The 19,318-nt window shown below is 41.6% G+C and overlaps 1 protein-coding gene across 2 annotated transcripts in view; it reads right to left on the bottom strand.

Moving 5' to 3' along the window:
- The window catches only part of LOC140420985 (transmembrane protein 33-like), a 198,219-nt gene that overhangs the window by 112,250 nt on the left and 66,651 nt on the right, over window positions 1-19,318 (bottom strand). For both annotated transcript variants that reach the window (XM_072505215.1, XM_072505216.1), the window contains exon 6: window positions 8,600-8,733. In XM_072505215.1, the coding sequence (XP_072361316.1) occupies window positions 8,600-8,733 (134 nt within the window). The remainder of the gene's footprint in view (window positions 1-8,599; window positions 8,734-19,318) is intronic.

Here is a 19,318-nt window from a genome sequence, read left to right as displayed (position 1 = left end):
GATGGTCAAAAGGCACAAACCTCTATTGTATCCCTTTAGAAGAGAAATAAAAGGAACAATATTTTAAGAATTTAAAAAAAATTAAACAGGGCAGGCACCAAATGCAGATTTGGGAATATGTTTTGGAAACATCTTATGTAAATAATTGGTCGCCGAATAGCAATGTTTAAGGACAGAAAAATAAATAATTCTTTCTTCCCAGAGTGGAGGTAAATACCGTGAAATAATTTTCAGGAAGATTTGGATGCACTAATAGAGGGCTATAAGACACTTCAGGATAGGCGAGCCTTCCTTAGCTGTATGCACCCTCCTAGGGACGTGGAATGATTTTACGCGAGTGTCATATACAGTACTCAAGATGTTTACATTTTAAATATTTTCTGCAAACATTACTATGCACCCGTTATTCCAAATGTGTCCTCCCATATGTGGTGTATACAATGTTACAACCAAATGCTATTCAGCAGAAAATGATGGAAGATAAACGTTATTAGATAGTTCAAACAAGAACAAACATTTCAGCATAACAGCATGAAATATATTGGAACATTGTTCAACGGTAAGGATCTTAGAGGGATTGAGGGGCTTTTATAGAGCAAATAAGGATTTTAAAAAAACTTTCCACCAGCAGAAGGCTTTGGAACCAGAGGAAACACATTTAGAATAATCAAGAGAAAAGCGAGATGGAAATGGGATTTTTTTTTGTTGAAAACGAGTTATGATCTGGAATGGACTGCCTGATAGGGTGTTAGAAGTAGCTTTTTTCTATTAAATAATTTGATGTATTCCTAAAAAGGAGAAATTTACTCGGCTTACGGAGAAGGAGCAGGGAATTTGAATGAATCGGACAGGTCTTTCAAAGAGCGGCGCAGACATATTTGGACAAATATCTTGATGGTGAAAGATAAAATAGTAAAGGTTTGCATTTATGCAGTGATAGTCATGATCTTGATGTCCCAAAATACTTTCCAGCTAATTAAGCATTTTTGAAGCAGTCATTGTTGTGTAGGAAGCATAGCAGCTCATTTTGTATACAGTGAACTTCCCACATACAATATAATAATGATCGAATCATCTGCTTTAGTGATGTTGGTTGAGGAATAAATATTGACCAGGACACCAGGGAGAGCTTCCTTGCTCTTCAATTAAGTAGTATTATGGGATCTTTTATGTCCACTTGGTTCAATGACTCATGGAAAAGTTGACATCTCATATATTGCAGCTTGTACTCGAATCTTTAGCCTGGGACTTTTCATCCCTTTCACTCAGAGAGCAATTTGCTCCCACTAAGCCACAGCTAATACCCACATTGTTTATTTAAAATCGGACATGGGTGATTTGCAATCTACTAATATGAATGTGTGACAATTATAGTATATTTAATAAAATGACATGATAGAAGGAAAAAAGGAGTTTAAGTTCAGAGTGTTCTTGGTCATGAACAAAATTTGGTTTAGCCTGTACAAAGACGAAGATTCAAACAATATATTTTTCATTGGATATTTTTGGAGATCCAAAAGGTATCAATAACATATCTGTGGTAAGTGCATAAATGTTAAATTGAGTCTCTGAGCTTATAATAGTCTCAGCATATCATGGAAAAACATTTGTAAGCTATTTTTAAGATGGTATAAGGCGTATTTAGACGAATCACGTTTTTTTTCAATAAACAGAATTGCTTGCTTTTCTTCTTTTAGTTTTTTTAAGCAGAGTTTAGCAAACACAACATACTTTTGCAATGAGAGTGCTGTTTTGCTTTGGGTCATGGGGAGAAATTCGGAAGAAGGTTGGTGGAGGGCTGGGTGTATGTCAATATTTGCAGGGAAGAGTTTGAAAAAAAAAAAATCATTGCTCTCAGTCCCTTCAAATCTTTAGGCACACAAAGAAATCAGACTGCTGATATATAGCGTCTGCTGTAAAGTGAAAACAAACTGAACAGCTGTCGTTATCGTTGGAAAAGATTATGTTACTGAGTGTTACTCCGATTTTGCTATATGAAGAAAAATAACCTTTTAAAAATCACTGAGGAGGAACATGAGGCATTTATTTTGCAAGAATCAATGACACTCAGGAGTCAAAAGGTTCGTCAAGCCTTCTTCAATGCAGTATTGAAGGAGTACAGTGTTTTAGGATTTATTGTGAAAGATGGCTGCATGTTAAGGGGCATGTAAAAGATGGTGAAGTGTGGAACTAAATGGATTGTTCATTGAAAGAGCCAGCACAGATTTGATGGACCAAATGGTCTCCTTCTATGCTATACTACGATTCTATGACATGGCATGATTAAGATAGGGCTGTTCCTTGATATTCTTGTCAACATTTATCCCTCAACAACACCAGAAAGTGTTAACCAGGCCATTCTAATTTTTGTTCATGGAACTTTGTTGTGCATAAAATTGGCTGGTGTACTTGCATACACTATAACAGAGACATAATTTCAAAAGTAATTCATTAGCATAATAATAATAATCTTTATTGTCACAAGTAGGCTTACATTAACATTGCAATGAAGTTACTGTGAAAAGCCCATATCGCCATAGTCGCCATATTCCGACGCCTTTTCAGGTACACGGAGGGAGAATTCAGAATGCCCAAATTACCTATCAGCACGTCTTTCCGGACTTGTGGGAGAAAACCGGAGCACCCGGAGGAAACCCACGCAGACGCACAGGGAGAACGTGCAAACTCTGCACAGACACTGACACAAGCCGGGAATCGAACCTGGGACCCTGGCGCTGTGAAGCAACAGTGCTAACCACTGTGCTACTGTGCCGTCCATTATATCATGTGCAAGTACTTTCAGCAATACTGTGGAAGATCATTTTATAAAGGCAAGTCAAATCATAACTTTAAGTGACAGGGTATTTTTATTTGCAAATAAAACAGCAGAAAGTACATGACCATTAAAATAATGGTGCCACAGACACTGCTAATTCAAAACTTCACAATGCTTTCTTGAATTACTTCAGAGGCAGCAAACAATGTGTGAAGTCTATATAACTGTTTGTCATGTGGCAAAAAGAAACCATTTCTAAAATAGTTGAGCTCGGTCAGCTTGTATGTCAGTTCCTTTGAAACAGTACTGGCAGTCCTGAGGGTTCAAATACATTTTTCATATGCAATAGTGAAGAGTTTGGGACAATGGGAAGATATGAAAAATAGCGCACATTGAAAAGATGTCAGAAGCATGGTCAGCTAGCAACAAAAAGCAAAACTGAGTGAGTGACTCACCTGACGAAGGAGCTGCGCTCCGAAAGCCAGTGATTTCAAACAAACCTGTTGGACTTTAACCCGGTGTTCTAATGCACTTGGGAAGGACAAACAAGGCACGGGAATACACAATGAATGGGAATATTCTGCGAAGTGTCGAGGAAAGGAGGATTTTGGGGAGTATATGTACAGATTCTTGAAGGTGCATTAAAAACAGGAAAGCTGTGATAGAGCTGGATAAAAGACTAGTTAGATTACATAGACAGAGTGAGAAAACAATAGATTTAGGAGTTTGTTGTCAGGAATGATTAGGAAAGTTGGGTTTGTTCCCTTTGGAATACAGGTGACTGAGGAGAAATGTAACACAGGTGCAGAAAATGATGAGGGGACTAATTAAAATGTAGACGAATTATGTATTTCCGTTCGCAGAGGGTCAATAACGAGGGGCACAGATTTAAAATAATTGGCAGACAATTTAGAGGAGTACTTTTTTCACTCAGAGTGGTGGGACTTTCGAATACTCTGCCTGAAAATGGTGGTTGAAGCAGAAATGGTGGTACGTCGCATTTAATATGAACATGCACTTCAGATGCCACAGCCTAGAGGGTTACTCGCCAAGAGCTGGAGGGAAGGTTAAACTGAATAGCTCTCTTTCAGCCTGGACATAATTGTCTGAATGGCCTTCTTCAGTGCTATAAATCTTTACACATTTCTCTGTTTGCATAGTCTTCACCGTTTCTCTTCCTCCTGCTTTTCAGCTACTGACATGCGCTGTGCCCTCAAAGCCAAAGCTGTGCAACATGCAGCAAACCACTATGAATTGTGACACATGCTCTGCAAAGCACAGTGTGGCTTGTCCGGAGCAGCAGAATCATTGTTTCTGCATACAATGGTCTGCTCCATCCCAGTGCAAGTGCCAGCCTGGTTTTCTTTGTATGCATGGTGTCCTTGAGAGTCTGGGCTATGCAACAGAATAATGAGGCACGAGGTCGGTAGGATAGACCTCATCATCCACTATCCATCCTTTGCTTTGTTGTAATGGCTCAAATACAGGTTGAGACTGCTGCAGAATGAAGGCATTATGACTGCTGTCTGCATACGATGCATTGTAGCATAGTGGTTAGCACAATTGCTTCACAGCTCCAGGGTCCCAGGTTCGATTGCCGGCTTGGGCACGGTCTGTGCGGAGTCTGCACGTTCTCCCAGTGTCTGAGTGGGTTTCCTCCGGGTGCTCCGGTTTCCTCCCACAGTCCAAAGACGTGCAGGTTAGGTGGATTGGCCATGATAAATTGCCCTTAGGTCCAAAAAGGGGAGGTAGAGTTACTGGGTTACGGGGATAGGGTGGAGGAGTGGGCTTAGGTAGGGTGCCCTTTCCAAGGGCTGGTGCGGACTCGATGGGCCGAATGGCCTCCTTCTGCACTGTAAATTCTATGATTCTATGATTAACCTGGATGATTCTCAGTCTACGCTTACGTACCAACTGGACACTGAGGAAGGAGAATCCTTTTCCATTGCAGTTTCCAGATGTTGCCTGTTGAATGGTATGTGCACAGTCAATGGCACCTAGCACCATGGTGAAACCAGTAATTATTGCGCCACATGCTACTCTCTGAAAAGAGAGTGAAATGTAGTCAGCTCATTTTGACTGGAGAGCTTTAGTCATCTCTCTCAGCCAATAATGGATGGCAAACCGTGAGATGTTGTAACTGTCTCCAGACTGGAAGAAGTCCAATGCATAGATGTTCAAGAACCTGCACACTTTCACACCACTGGCTGTGCTGCCTTGCTCTTATCATATCCATTGGACATGAAATAACTCATGCGGAAAGCGTCATAGACAGGGGTTTTAGAGGTGTGGTCACACACAAGGTGCAGGCAGGTAGATGGGTGACCGCTAGAAGCGGCAGGCAGTCAGTGCAAGGATCCCCTGTGGCTGTCCCACTTTCCAACAAGTATAATGCGTTGCATACTGTTGGGGGTGGGGTGGATTGCCTATCAGGGGAAAACAACAGCAGCAGCTAGAGCGGTGGCACCACGGCTGTCTCGGTTTTTTTTCTTTATTTGTTCATTGGATGTGGGCATAGTTGGTGGAGCCAGCATTTATTGCCCATCCTTGAGGGTATTTAGGAGTCAACCACATTGCTACAGGTCTGGAGTCGCATGTAGGCCAGACCATGACAGATTTCCATCCCTAAAGGACATTAACGAACCAGATAGGTATTTATGAGAATCGACAATGGTTTCATGGTCATCATTAGACTTTTAGATTCAGATTTAAAAAATTTTTTTTTTGAAATTGAATTCAAATTCCGCTATCTGCCCTTGTGGGAGTCGAACCTGGGTCCCCAGAGTGTTATCCTGGGTCTCTGGATTATTAGTCCAGAGACAATACCACTATGCCACTGCCTCCCCCTTAGCAGGGAGGGTCAAAGTGCAGAAGAACTGTAGTTATAGGGGACTCAATAGCCAGGGCCACAGATAGGCGCTTCTGTGGCTGTGAAAGAGACTCTAGGATGGTAAGTTGCCTTCCAGGTACCAGGGTCAAGGATATCTCTAAACGGACATGAGGCATTCTGAAGGGGGAGGGAGAACAGCCAGAGGTCGTGGCACACATTGGCACTAACGACATAGGCAGGAAGAGTGACGAGGTCCTGCAGAGGAGTTCAGGGAGTTAGGTAGTAGGTTAAAAAAAACAGGACCTTTAGGGTTGTATTCTCGTGATTACTCCCTGCACCATGTGCCAATGAGGCTAGTGACAGGAAGATAGTGCAGCTAAAGAACTGGTGTAGGAGGGAGAATTTCAGATATCTAGATCATTAGTATCTCTTCCGGGGCAGGTGGGACCTGTGTAAGGAGGACGGGTTGCACCTAAACTGGAGGGGCACCAATATTCTGGCTGGGAGGTTTGCGAGCGTAACTCAGGAGGGTTATGTGTGGCAGGGAGGTGGGAACCAGGTAAGTCACCAAGTGAAGTAACTGAGGGAGAGCTAGAGACAGACAAAAACCAGTCAGGCTTAAGAGCAGGTAGGGAGATGTCGCTGAACACAGCAGGACTGGTGGTCTGAAATGCATTTTTGTTTCAACGCGAGAAGTATAACAGAAGTAAGGCAGATGAACTTAGAGCTTGGATTAGTATTTGGAACTATGATGTTGTTACTATTACAGAGATTTGGTTGAAGGACAGGATTGGCAGCTAAACTTTCCAGGATTTAGATGATTTAGGTGGGATAGAAGGGGATATAATAGGGGTGGGGGAGTTACATTACTGGTTAGAGAGAATATCATCTATACTGAGTGAGGACACCTTGGAAGGCTCATGGAGCGAGGCAATATGGGTGGAGCTCAGGAATAGGAAGGGTGCAATCATAATGTTGGGGGGGTTACTACAGGCCTCCCAACAGCCAGCGGGAGACAGTTTTTTGAAAGATGTGAAAACAACAGGGTCATAGTGCTCGGTGATTTTAACTCCCCTATATTGACTGGGACTCATTTAGTGCTAGAAGCTTGGATTGGGCAGAATTTGTAAAGAGCATCCAGGAGGGTTCCTTGAAACAATATGTAAATAGTCCAACTAGGGAAGGGGCTGTACTGGACCTGGTATTGGGGGTTGAGCCCGACCAGGTGGTCAAAGTATCAGTAGAGGAGCATTTTAGGAACAGCAACCTTAATTCCGAGGTACTTGTGGATAAGAATAAGAGTAGTCCTCGGGTGAAGGTGCTAAATTGGGGGATGGCTAATTACAACAATATTAGGCAGGAACTGAAGAATTTAGATTGGAAGCGGCTGTTTGAGAACAAATCAACATCTGACATGTGGGAGTCCTTCAAATGTCAGTGGATTAGAATTCAGTACCGGTATGTTCCTGTGAAGATGAAGGATAAGTATGGCAATTTTCGGGAACCATGGATAACGAGGGATATTGTGAGCCTAATCAAAAGAAAAAGAAAGCATTCGTAAGGAGTAGAAGGCTGAGAACAAAAGTAGGAAGGAGCTGAAGCAAGGAGTTAGGAGAGCTAAAAAGGGTCATGAAAAGTCCTTGGCAAACAGGATTAAGGAGAACCCAAGGCATTTTATACACATGTAAAGAACAAGAGGACAGAGGCAGGAATTTATGCGTGGAGCCAGAGGAAATGGTCGAGGTACTAAATGAATAATTTGTAACAGTATTCAGCAAAGAGAAGGACTTGGTGGATGATGAGTCTAAGGAAGGGTGCGTAGACATTCTGGGTCATGTAGATATCAAAATGGAGGTGGAGTTGGGCATCTTAAAAAGCAATAAGGTAGATAAGTCCCCAGGGCCTGATGGGATCTATCCCAAAATACTGAGTGAGGCAAGGGAGGAAATTGCTGGGGCCTTGACAGAATTCTTTCAATCCTCATTAGCTTAGGTTCTAGAGGACTGGAGAATAGTCAAATTTAACAATCAACAAAAATTAAATCAGCAACTCACTTAAGTTGTTGATGATCCTTTTAAATAGTCTTGGTGAGGACCATTCCTGCTGCTGAATGCACGTTTAGCTGCGCATGTTTCAGAGATAACATTTAGCTGGAGTGTTGAGCTACAAAATAGAATGCTGGCATAGAATTAGCACTGCATGCTAATTGACATCATGAGCAAGATTTTCTGGCCTCCTTGAAGAGTGTTTCCTTGCAGCAGGAGGTAGCCCGCCATTGGCCAGAGGCAAAATCTTCTGGTCCCGCTGCTGTTGATGGGATTTCCCATCGAATCCACCTCACGCCACCAGGAAACCCGCAGTGGTGGGTGCGCCGTCAACGGGACTGGAAGGTCCTGCAAGAGTTAATAGCTGGAATATCTCACCCACTGACTGCCAACTCTGTATACTTCCAGCAGCTGTTCACTGTATGCATGCTAAAGCCATACCAAAATCACGTTGAGCGCCTCTCATAGCAAATCGTGCATGTGCGCCGTGGACTCTGTTTTGGATCTCTTAGGGAACTTAAGTACCTAAATAACGGGCACTAAGAATCCAAATTTCACATATTCAGGCTAGGAGTTTTTCAGCAAACCTTTGGTTCAGAGATAATGATAATACATGTACACAAACACCAAAATATTTCTAAACAAGATATTTAACATTTGGATCAAATAAAATGGTTATTCTTTAAGTATTGGTCAATTTTATGCTGTGGACCATTTGTATGTAACCCATAGTATTAGGTGTCAATATCTGCAAGGAGAGGCAATGACCATGTAAATCATTAATACCTTTCTGTACTGTACCCTGTAAAAGTGGATAGAAGCTTTGGAAATGCGAGGTCAGCTTTTACACCTTGTGATGCATACATTTCAGTCAAGCAGTGCAATTTTAAAAACTATCAGAATTAAATAGGCTATAACAATGACACGAAGTTCAGCTTTAATATTTACCCAAGCAACATAAAGATAGCTGCAGGCATCAAGAGAATCTCATTGCAAGCAATGAACTTGAACAGGCTCTGCTGGTGTGTTGTCATTTTGTCTAAAAAGGATCGCACCCATGGTACTGAATTGGGGCCAATGATCTACAAGAAATAAACAAAGAAAAGTTGCTGAGGGTATGTTACCTTAAAAGCTAGTTTGTATATAGCAGTGCATTTAAAAAGATGTCTAAAAATTCATAGTAAAACATGAAATAGGAAATAAGGTAAATGCAGTTGATGTATTCCTATGCATCTGCTGCTGTACGAGTTAGTTTTTGAAATCTCCGGGGTACATCATCAGACTAGGCATCATTAAATTTTATCCTCTGTTTGAAGTATTCGGTTTAACACCTACGTAACCCAATCATAAAAAATAAATGTATGGTTATGGTGGTATGGCATGGAGCAAATGTCACTTTACAATACTCAAAAGATGAAATAACAACATTCAAAGGCTGAAAGGAGCCCTTCAACAATTCCGCCGAAACAGTGGAGATTCCGCTATTTTCAAACCAATTACATAATGCAACAAATTTAGCGCTTACAGCAGAAAATCCACTTATTTCTGGAACCACTCAAGTGCTTTTAAACAAGGTAGAGTATGCTGCACTGCATAAAATATTTTCATGTTTTCAGTCTTCATAATTTCACTTGAAAATTAATTCATTTTCAATGCAATGGCCAATAGGCACTAAGTTAAGCTTAGCCGGGAAAGCAAAGATCAGTGGTTGATTGATCCGGAGTTTTAAATTTAAGAAGTGCGTTGTTAGAAAAGTGATGCTTTTAGTGTAGTGTGTTACATTTTAAGTTCCCAATCTTCCCAATAAATGTAATACTTGACACAGGCACCCCATCATATTTGAGTTAACTACATCACAAACCTAGGCAGGCCCAATTTGTGTTTTTCAACTGAGGAGCTATAAGCTTCTGAAAAGCTTTTGTGCAGTCATTCAGAAAAGTACACATATGCACAGATCTTGTAAGACCTCAAAGCTAAATAATGGTATTCTTTCAGCAAGGTTATAACTAATTCAAAGCTATAAAGGAAAGTATGTCTATTCAACAGAACATTGTGCTAGCTTTAAAATGCAACACATGCTTTGAATCGATATCTTAATTGTGCTACCTGCGTAATTGCCACGTCATAGTTTGCATGCAGTTATTTTAAACTGTATTATAAATGCATAATTCTTATTGCCAACATGGTTTTCAATGAAAAAAATTATAATTTAGAAACAAAAATAAACTTGAAGTTCAAGAGATGCAAGTCAATTCTAAGACAGGAAAATAAAATCCTAACCCACGTTATTGATGAATTTCATCCTCAAGTGCAGGATTTTTAAAAATAATAATTTTGAGTTAGTTTTTATCTAAATATCCAGCAACATCTATGTGCCTCAAAACAATAAGGGCCAGCTTTATTCAGCTGGCTAAAGCAAGTACTTCACCTTAAATCTATTGCTAATCTCTCCTGGCATCATTCAAAGGAAAAACTATTTTACAATAATAACAGAAAAAATCAGAAACGTCTTGAATAATCACAGCAACCACCTTCTCATTATCCATTCTGAAATTATCTGGACCCTTTGGCAACATTTTCAATGTTATAAACGTTTATAGCCACCAATTAAAGTGTCCATTTACCAAATCTTACATCTATGCTGCAAAAACAAAAATGCACAAGGAATGAATACTAAAAAACAGGGAAAGAATTTTGTTTGAGTTACAAATGCCTTGCCAGAGGGTGGGGAAATGTGAAGTTAACTAAACGCCACCTGACAAAGAAGATTAGCTGATTTCCACACACACATAGATACAAAGTGAGAAAAATCATCAACAACTTATGTAGCACTTTTAACAGAACAAAATGTCCCATTGTGCTTCACAGGAACACCATAAAGCCAAGTTTGACACCAAGCCACATAAAACAATATTAGGGCAGATGGCCAAAAGTTTAGTTAAAAAGGTAGGTTATAAGGAGTACCTTAAAAGGATGAAAGAGACAATGGGGTTTTGGGAGGGAATTCAAAAGCTTGGGTTTTGACAGCTAAGCCACAAGACATCATGGTGGTGGCAATTAAAATCAGGGATGCTCGGAAGCTAGAATTAAAGGAGCTCATTTATCTTGGGAGAGTTGTATGGTTGGAGGAGGTTAGAGAGATAGAGAGGCCATGGAGGAACTTGAAAAAAATGAGAATCTTAAAAATGATGTTCCTTAACTAGGAGTCCATGTTGGCCAGCAACCACAGGGCGATAGGGTAAGGTGTGAATAAGGACATAGGCAAAGTTTCGGACGACCTTAAGTTTATGGCGGGTAGAATGTGTGGGAGGCTGTTTAGAATATTCTTGGCATTGGAATAGTCAAGTCTAGAGGTTACAAAGGCATGGGTGAGAATTTCTGGAGTAGATGAGCTCAGGAAGGGAGAGTCAGGTGATGTTATGGAGGTGAAACAGGCAGCCTTAGCAATGGAACAGATATATGACCAGGAGTTAATTTCATAGTCAAGTATGGCACTAAGGTTGAAACCAGTCTGGTTCAATCTCTGATCGTTACACTGGAGAGGGAAGGAGTCAGTAGATAGGAAAAAGCATTTATAGTGGGGACAGAAGACGATGGCTTCAGTTTTCCCAACATTTAATTGAAGGAAATTTCTGCTTATCCAGCACAGGATGTCTGGTAAGCAGTCCAATACCTTTAGCAACAGCTAGAAAGTAGAGGTACACAAAATATATTCAACTGAAATTTGAAACGGCTACTTAGTTCAGTGACTTGTTGCTCAGTCACTCCAGCATTTAATACGGAATCAAAATTGTGCAGGAGGAAGCCTTTTGGTCCATCAAGTCTCCGAAAAAGCACCCTACCCAAGCCCACTCCCCCACCCTATCCCTGTAAGCTCGTGCCTTGATCATGGCCAATCTACCTAACCTGCACATATTTGGATTGTGGGAGGAAACTGGAGTACCCGGAGGAAACCCACGCTGACACGTAAAATTTCCACACAGAGTTACCCAAGGCCGGAATCGAACCTGGGTCCCTGGCGCTGCGAGGCAGCAGTGCTAACCACTTTGGTACCATCTTCAACTCCTTTAATAACTTCCAATTCCACAATTCACTTGCAGATCACTTATAATATTCATTACCCAGTTTTGAGTTTAATAGTTTTTAAATCTCCTTGCAGTAACTAAAATTCATTTGGCTAACTTTTCTGACAAACTTTAAAGCAATATTCCGCTGCAGACACTTCATACTTGTGCCTTATCTTTACGCATATCTTATCTGCTGTACACTTGGGATCATTTGCATTTCAGTTCTCTCTGCTCTTTCTAATGCATTCTGTTTCCCTCCTGCAGTGGAGAAATTAGAAGTGCAAGTAGTATAAGTGAAGTATGATTAAAGCATTCTACATTATTTCCCAGTAGACTTGAATTTCACTGATCTGGCTGTGGGTTCCCAACATTTTATTTTATGCATTTCCCCATTACCTTCACATTAAAAACAAACCCATAATTACTTGCCAGCTTCCTTTCAAAATGGCTTGTATGCCAATTATATTCCCCGTTTTGTATACCAATGCGGATTGTCCTTTCTTGCATAGGGCAAAGCTTTGGCCGGGGTCCCTCCCCCTCCACTACTGCAACATGGTTTGCCCAACCCATCACTGGGAAGACTGCCTTTGGCGGGACCAGAAGATCCCTTTGGCAGGGCGCGCTGGAAGATTCCGTCCTTTGTTTGCCTGTTAAATTGAACTTACTGTTTATCTGCCTACATACATGATGGACCTAGATCTGAACTACGTCCTCTACCCCATTAGGATTATCTGCACATTTTACAAACTTGCCAACTGATTTCTACACCAAGGACCAGATTTTCAGAAACAATGTGGATCTCACCGGAATGGTAGCTTAGAGCATCGTGGCACCCACCTCAGCCCATCACCAAAACCAGGCCACCAACCTCAAGAGAGAGGGAAGTGAATCAAAGCCACTTCAAATATGGGACGGTGCATTTGGCTTTCACCATCAGTTCAGGTAATTGAAGTCATAGGTCTGCAATTTTTGAGTCTTAAATAAGCTTTATCTGCTTTTGGTTGGGAATCTTACTATGTAAATTTAAAGTGCATGAGATGGGTAGAAAGCTGGTTAACAAATAGGAAGCAAAAAGTTGGAAAAAATGAGTATTTTTCTGATTGGCAGGCAGTGACTAGTGGGGTACCCCGCAGGGATTTGTGCTAGGATCCCAACTGTTCACATTATATATTAATGATTTGAGCAAGGAAACTACGTGTTTTATCTCCAAATTTGCAGATGATAAAAAGTTGGGTGCGGGGGTCAGCTGTGAGAAGGATGAAAAGGTGCTTCAATGTGATCTGAACAGGCTGAGTGAGTGGGCATATGCATGGCAGATGCAGTACAATGTAGATAAATGTGAGATTATCCACTTTGGCAGGAAAAATAGGAAGGCAGATTATTTGAATGGGTGCAAATTGAGCTACGCAGCGAGTCCTTGGTGTCCTCCTGCATCAGTCACTGAAAGTAAGCGCGTAGGTACAGCAGGCAGTAAAGAAGGCTAATGGTATGTTGGCCTTCCTAGCAAGAGGATTTGAGTATACGATTAGTGAAGTTTTACTGCAATTGCATAGGGCATTGATGAGGCCACAGTGGAGTAGTGTGTGTAGTTTTGCTGTCCTTATCTGAGGAAGTATGTTCTTACTATGAAGGGTGTGCACGAAGGTTTACCAGGCTGATTCTTGGGATGGCGGGGTTGTCAAATGAGGAGAGACAAAGTTGGTTAGGATTATATTTATCGGAGTTTAGAAAAGAGTGAGAGGGGATCTCATAGAAACTTACAAAATTCTAACAGGATTAGACAAGGTAGATTCAAAAACAATGTTCTCGATGGTGGGAGAGTCTGGAACTAGGGACCTTCCTTTTAGGATTGAGGGAAGGAGAAATGTCTTCACCCAGAGAGTGGGGAATCAGTAGAATTCACCACCACAGAAAGTAGTTGAGGCCAAAATGTTTCAAGAAGGAATTAGATACAGCTCTTGGGGCTAAAGGGATATTGGGGGGGGGGGGGGGGAGAGAAAGAGGGGAGAGAAAGGCAGGGTATTGAACTTGATGGTCAACCATGATCATAATGAATCGAGGAGCAGACTCTAGTGACCAAATGGCCTCCTCCTGCTTCTACTTTCTATGCATGCTTCTATGTAATCCCATGCAGGCCCAATGTACTGCCCTAATTAAAGAGACCTCCATTAAAAACTACCGTGCTTGTGAACATCAAACTTTGATTGACAGCTCCTGGACCACATCAAAGAGAGTTAAGTACTTTCTATTAGTTTCACTGCTGACTACTCCAAAGTCATTGAAGCCTGAAGGGAGGTGAATGGAACAATGCTGACAGCTGGGTGTGTGCATAAGGTGGCTGTCAATCACAGCCTAGTAAAACCAATATAAAAGAGAAATGAATGAATGGCTTGTGGATTAAAGATTTGAGGAAGTTTAACGCCAACTGATTGGCTTCCTCTTTCCAGGAATTGACAGATGCTGCTTCCTCTGCCTCAGCCAGCAGGTGTATTACACAGGTGAATTTTAAAGCAGTGATTTTTTTTTTCACTGCCTCGGTCTGAACTGCTTTCTAGCTTCCAAACAAGGGTCTGATTCTGAGGAGCTACCAGTCGGGTTTTTCTTCTAGGGGAGGGGAGAGCGGGGTCTCTTTAATTAGGGGCTGGCTGGTGGTGGAGAGGGGGTGGGGGCGTGGTAGGCATGTCTTGCATTATGGGGGGGGGGGGGGGGGGGGGAAAGAGGGGGAGTTGGCCCTCTGATGGACAGCAACTCCCTTAAAGGGTTACCCTTTGGTCCACCGCATCAGGGCCATGCTTACTAAGACCTGCACCAATTCTCACCCACATGGTCCCTGGCCTAGAGAATATGGTGCCAGGCCCATTAATAGGAGGTAAATGGTTCTTAATGACCCGTTTGCATTCTCCTATTGGCGCAGGACACAAACCTTGATCCGGACACCAGTGGAGAGCAGGAGCATTGGAAGTGGATTGGCGCACTCCGTAGCATCAGGAACTGAGCTACTGGTAGTGGACTGCACAGAATCCAGGCCAGCGTGAACAGTTTAGTAAGGTGATGTAGTTAATGGGAGGAGCCAGGGGCTGAAGCAGTTATGTGTTGAGATGCAGAGTTAGTTTTTGGTTGGAAGTGGAGCGGAGGCATCTGAAGAATATAGCCAGGAATTCTGCATTATTCTGACAGGAGTCTTAAAAGATCTCTTTTTCTCAAAGTGGATATCCAAGACATTACTTTACAGCAAGTATTCCAGAGTCTGTTAGCTGTATTTAAAAGTGGATTGTGATGGAGCTGGTTTTGTTGTTTGAACGGAAATGAAGATAGCAGTTAAGTATTATTGTGTCACTGTATTGATTACCTTTGTTTAAGGGACAATTCTGAGATATTTTCTTTTGTGATGTTAAAGATATTTTAATACGGTGTTCAATAATAATAAATAATGTTTGTTTTAATATACCATATCCCTATTTTGCATGAAATCAATCCAAGATATCTTTTCCTCACAGTCTTATAAAATTAAAATAAAATACTGGAGTTTCTGTCCAGTATCCTAACAACTGTTGGGGTCTGATCCTGATCATAATGATTGTTACCACTAATTTGCCTAAATGCAGATTAAAAACAATACCAGGAAAATCAATCATATTTTGAATTAGATGCCAGGATGGTGGGAGGATTCAACTTTGGCAAAAAACAGGTACTAGTGTATTCCCCATGCCAAACTGGTCAGGTGGCATACAATATCAGTGTTCGGGAATCACACACATTCCACTTGGCCCTTTGCAGTGGGATAGAATTGCTCCTATTACCGATTGTGTAAGAAACAGAAAGGAAACATCATATCAGTTGGACCTGAAATTGACAGCATTGCCTAGTTAAATAGATCGGATAGTGAACAGAAGACTCTTGGAACCAGTCAACTAGAACTTCATTCAGTTAATTTCACACAAAGTTAAATGCATGGTTTCTCAGAGTTGCAATTCGAAGCGTGTTCATTTGTGTATACACACACACACACGCACGCACACGTTTTCAAAACTAGTTGCAGAAGATTTTGGAAATAAGGAGCCGGGTCCTGCTGTGATTCCATTAAGTTGCTTCATTTGAACTTTCCCACTACTGCTTTTGCAAAATGGCCAGAATTTAGAAATAAACACACAAGATTCGCATTCGAACAGTGATGTTTTACTGGAGCTAGCGAGGTGCTCATATTTAGTATGATAGATAATAAAGTTTGTACTGATTTAAAATGCTCACATGTTCTGTAGCTTTACAAAAAGAAATTTTCAATTTATTTACACATTCATGGTTCTCCCATTATTATATGGTAGCCATGGACTGCCCCCATACCATCCATAATAGAGCAGTCAATATCTAACTAATGTGAGCAATGCATTAATAATTAATAGTGCAGGCAGTCAGATTCACCTGAAAGTACAAAATTTAGCCCCCTTATCACAAACTAAATTTTTGCCCTTTTTAAAAGATTAATGAATTCAATGTTCAATGGATTTTATTTCTGGTAAATTAAATTATATTGTTTTGACAGAGTCAAAGAGTAAACATCAGATATTTCTGGTGGTAATAAAAGGACACAAATGCTGAACACATTTAAGTGACTTTACTCTGTCCACTGTTTTAATTAAAGAATTATATTACATAGGTTAGCCCGCTATCAAAATAGTAGACGGAGGAATGTCAATAAGCATACACGTTAATTGTTCATCAATTGTTATTGTAATAGCAAACTCAACTCTCCTGCAGGTTAACCATTATCTAAAAGAGAAATAAATGCCTCATGTGTGGATGTGACTCTCATTAGAACTTGGTTCTTCAGTTTTGCTTCAAAGTTATTGATTTGCTTTCGGTACTTAAAAATAAATTATTTATTTAAGATATAGTACTACAGAATGAGTTATTGCTGAAAAAATATACTTTGTCGAGGTTTTGTGTCTTCTACTCTCAGGACAATCGCAAGAAAAATCAGGACAATCGCAAGAATACCAATGTCAAGGGAAACAACAATCTTATACTGTATGAGAGGAGAGTACATATTGGTTGGCAAGTATATTGATTGGTCGGGGCCTTGCCATGAAGAATGCACCAGTTGATGGAGACTGACAGCTAACTGCCAAGCATTGTGGAGTGATTTAAGATAGTTAAATTGGCATTCCCCAATTCATGTAATTCCATCCCTGCCACTGGACTGCCATGATCTCAGAGGTAGGTAGTTGTAATAGTGATTCAATTTTGATTTTCCCATGTAGAATAAAGTGCTGTTTGACATTTTTGTAGATCTTGGTTATAAACATTTCAGATAACAAATGAAGATAGTCATGAAATCAGATTTACTGGATTGTGAAGTCAATATTGAAATCCCAGCAACTATTTTATTTTCTGATTTTAAATTTCTGTAACCCTTCTAGGGGAAAGCATTTTTGGCCAGAAAGGTTGAAATAACAATGCTATAATGGCCACATGTGTCTACCCAAAGCTACTTCTATAGAGCCTGAATACTTTTATCTGGAATTTTGGCGACATAAGTTGGATGCAAGGATCCATGATTCGTGACCTCGGCAAAAATATAACTGGCACAGACCCAGGGGGCGGGATTCTCCCGCGGCAGTGTGTTCACGCCATCGTAAACGCCGTTGTGTTTTACGACGGCGTGAATGGGCCGCTCCCACGACTAATTCTGGCCCCTACAGGGGGCCAGCATGGCGCTGGAGCGGTTTGCGCAGCTCCAGCTGCAGATCCCGGCGTGAACTGTGCGCTGCGGGATCCGTGCATGCGCGTTGCGCCAACGAGGACATGTGCAGTGGCACCGGCGCCAACGCACGCATGCGCAGTGGCCTCCTTCAACTCGTCGGTCCTGATGCAACATGGCGCAGGATTACAGGGGCCGGCGCGTAGGACAGGAGGCCCCCAGCCACAGAGGCCGGCCCTCCGATCGGTGGGCCCCAATTGCGGGTCAGGCCACATCGGAGGCATCCCCCCCCCGCCCACTCCACCCCCGAGGTCGCACACCCCTTCCCTCACAAAGGCCGCCACCCGACCCTTACACGCCAAGGTCCCGCTGGCCCAGAGCAGGTTAGAACGGCTCCGACGGGACTCAGCTCTTTTCTTATGGCTGCTCGGCTCATCCGTGCCGGAGAACTGGCGCTGGCGCCAGTCGTGGGCCGCTCTATGCGGCCGGCCTGCGACTGGCGCCAGCGCCAATTCTCCGTGGCGTGCCGGCGTCGGGGTGGCGTGGCGTGATTCCAGAGGCCCGCCGCCGATTCTCCGACCCGGCGCGGGGTCGGAGAATCCCGCCCAGGATCTTTTTACAAGAGCAAGTAAATGGACTGCACACACTCAGCACACATTCATTTCTACAAAACCAAATGGAAACACTTGCATTTATATGGCACTTTTCATGTCCACCAGACGCTGTAAAACACTTTGCAGCCAATGAAGTTGAAGTGTAGTCACTGTTGCAACATAGGAAATGTGGCAGCCAGTATGTCCACAGTAAGCTCCCACAAGCAGCAGTGAGATAATGAGCAGACAATCTGTTTGCGGTATTGATAAAGGGATAAATATCAACCAGGACACGGAGGATAACTCCCCTGGTCTTCTTTTGAAAGAGTGCCATGTAATCGTTTACATCCACACGAGCAGACAAATGGGTCTCAGGTTAACATCTTATCCAAAAGACTGCAACTCTGGCATTGCAGTACTCCCTCGTTAGTGCACTGGAGTACCATCCTCGATTTTTGTACTCAAGCCCCCAGTGGGACTTGAAGCTAGATTCTGGTGTCTCAAAAGCGCTACCGAACCACCGCTAGCATTAGTGTCAAGCTAAATTCCATTCTGAAAGTCGTGCAGGGGAGGAGGAAATTGTGATTAACATATGAAGAAAATTCACTTGTCTCAAAGATGCCAACGGATATGCAATTTTGAACAATGTATTTTACATTTTCAATTATCAGTCTAAAACTACCAGCTCTACGAATCACTGAAAGAGTTCTATGGTCAAGTTTGCCTGTGAATCTATTACCATCTTTTCTTCACGTCAAGGATTTTGAGAACAATGGATTATCACCTCAGAAGAGGCAGATGATGCAACACAAGAGGGAGATGCTAAAGTTCTCATTATACTTGTAATGAATCTCACACAGAGAAAAGCAAATACAAAGAAATTTAGAAATAGTAATTTTCAGGCCGATTTGGGTGAAGGTGGTTCCTTTCTCACGGAAGGAAAAGTAGTGTAATTTTACTTCTGTAAATCTTTTCAGTAATTTTAAATGCTCACGATATATAGTGACAAAATTTAAAAGATACAAAAATCACATTTAAGTGTCCGAGATTAATATACAAGGAAAATACATTATGAGCAAAAATGAAATTGTTCACTGCACAAAATGGGCTGCCAATCCATAGGTCATTCTATTACTTTCAAAGATTAAAGCTATAAAATCCCCATTTTCTCTTACTAGGGGCAAGTAAATTTCAAGCTCGAGAAACTAATAAAACTTGTCCATATTTCCTGAAAGTGAAATTAACTTTATGTCAAGATGTTATTAGAAGTGATTTATGGATGAGCTCGACAAAAATAGAACAGAAAAAT

Source organism: Scyliorhinus torazame, chromosome 5 (genome assembly GCF_047496885.1).
Source record: "Scyliorhinus torazame isolate Kashiwa2021f chromosome 5, sScyTor2.1, whole genome shotgun sequence".
In the NCBI taxonomy this organism is placed as follows: domain Eukaryota; kingdom Metazoa; phylum Chordata; class Chondrichthyes; order Carcharhiniformes; family Scyliorhinidae; genus Scyliorhinus; species Scyliorhinus torazame.
The sequence above is the reverse complement of the archived record's forward strand: the minus strand, read 5'-3'. Positions and strand labels throughout refer to the sequence as shown.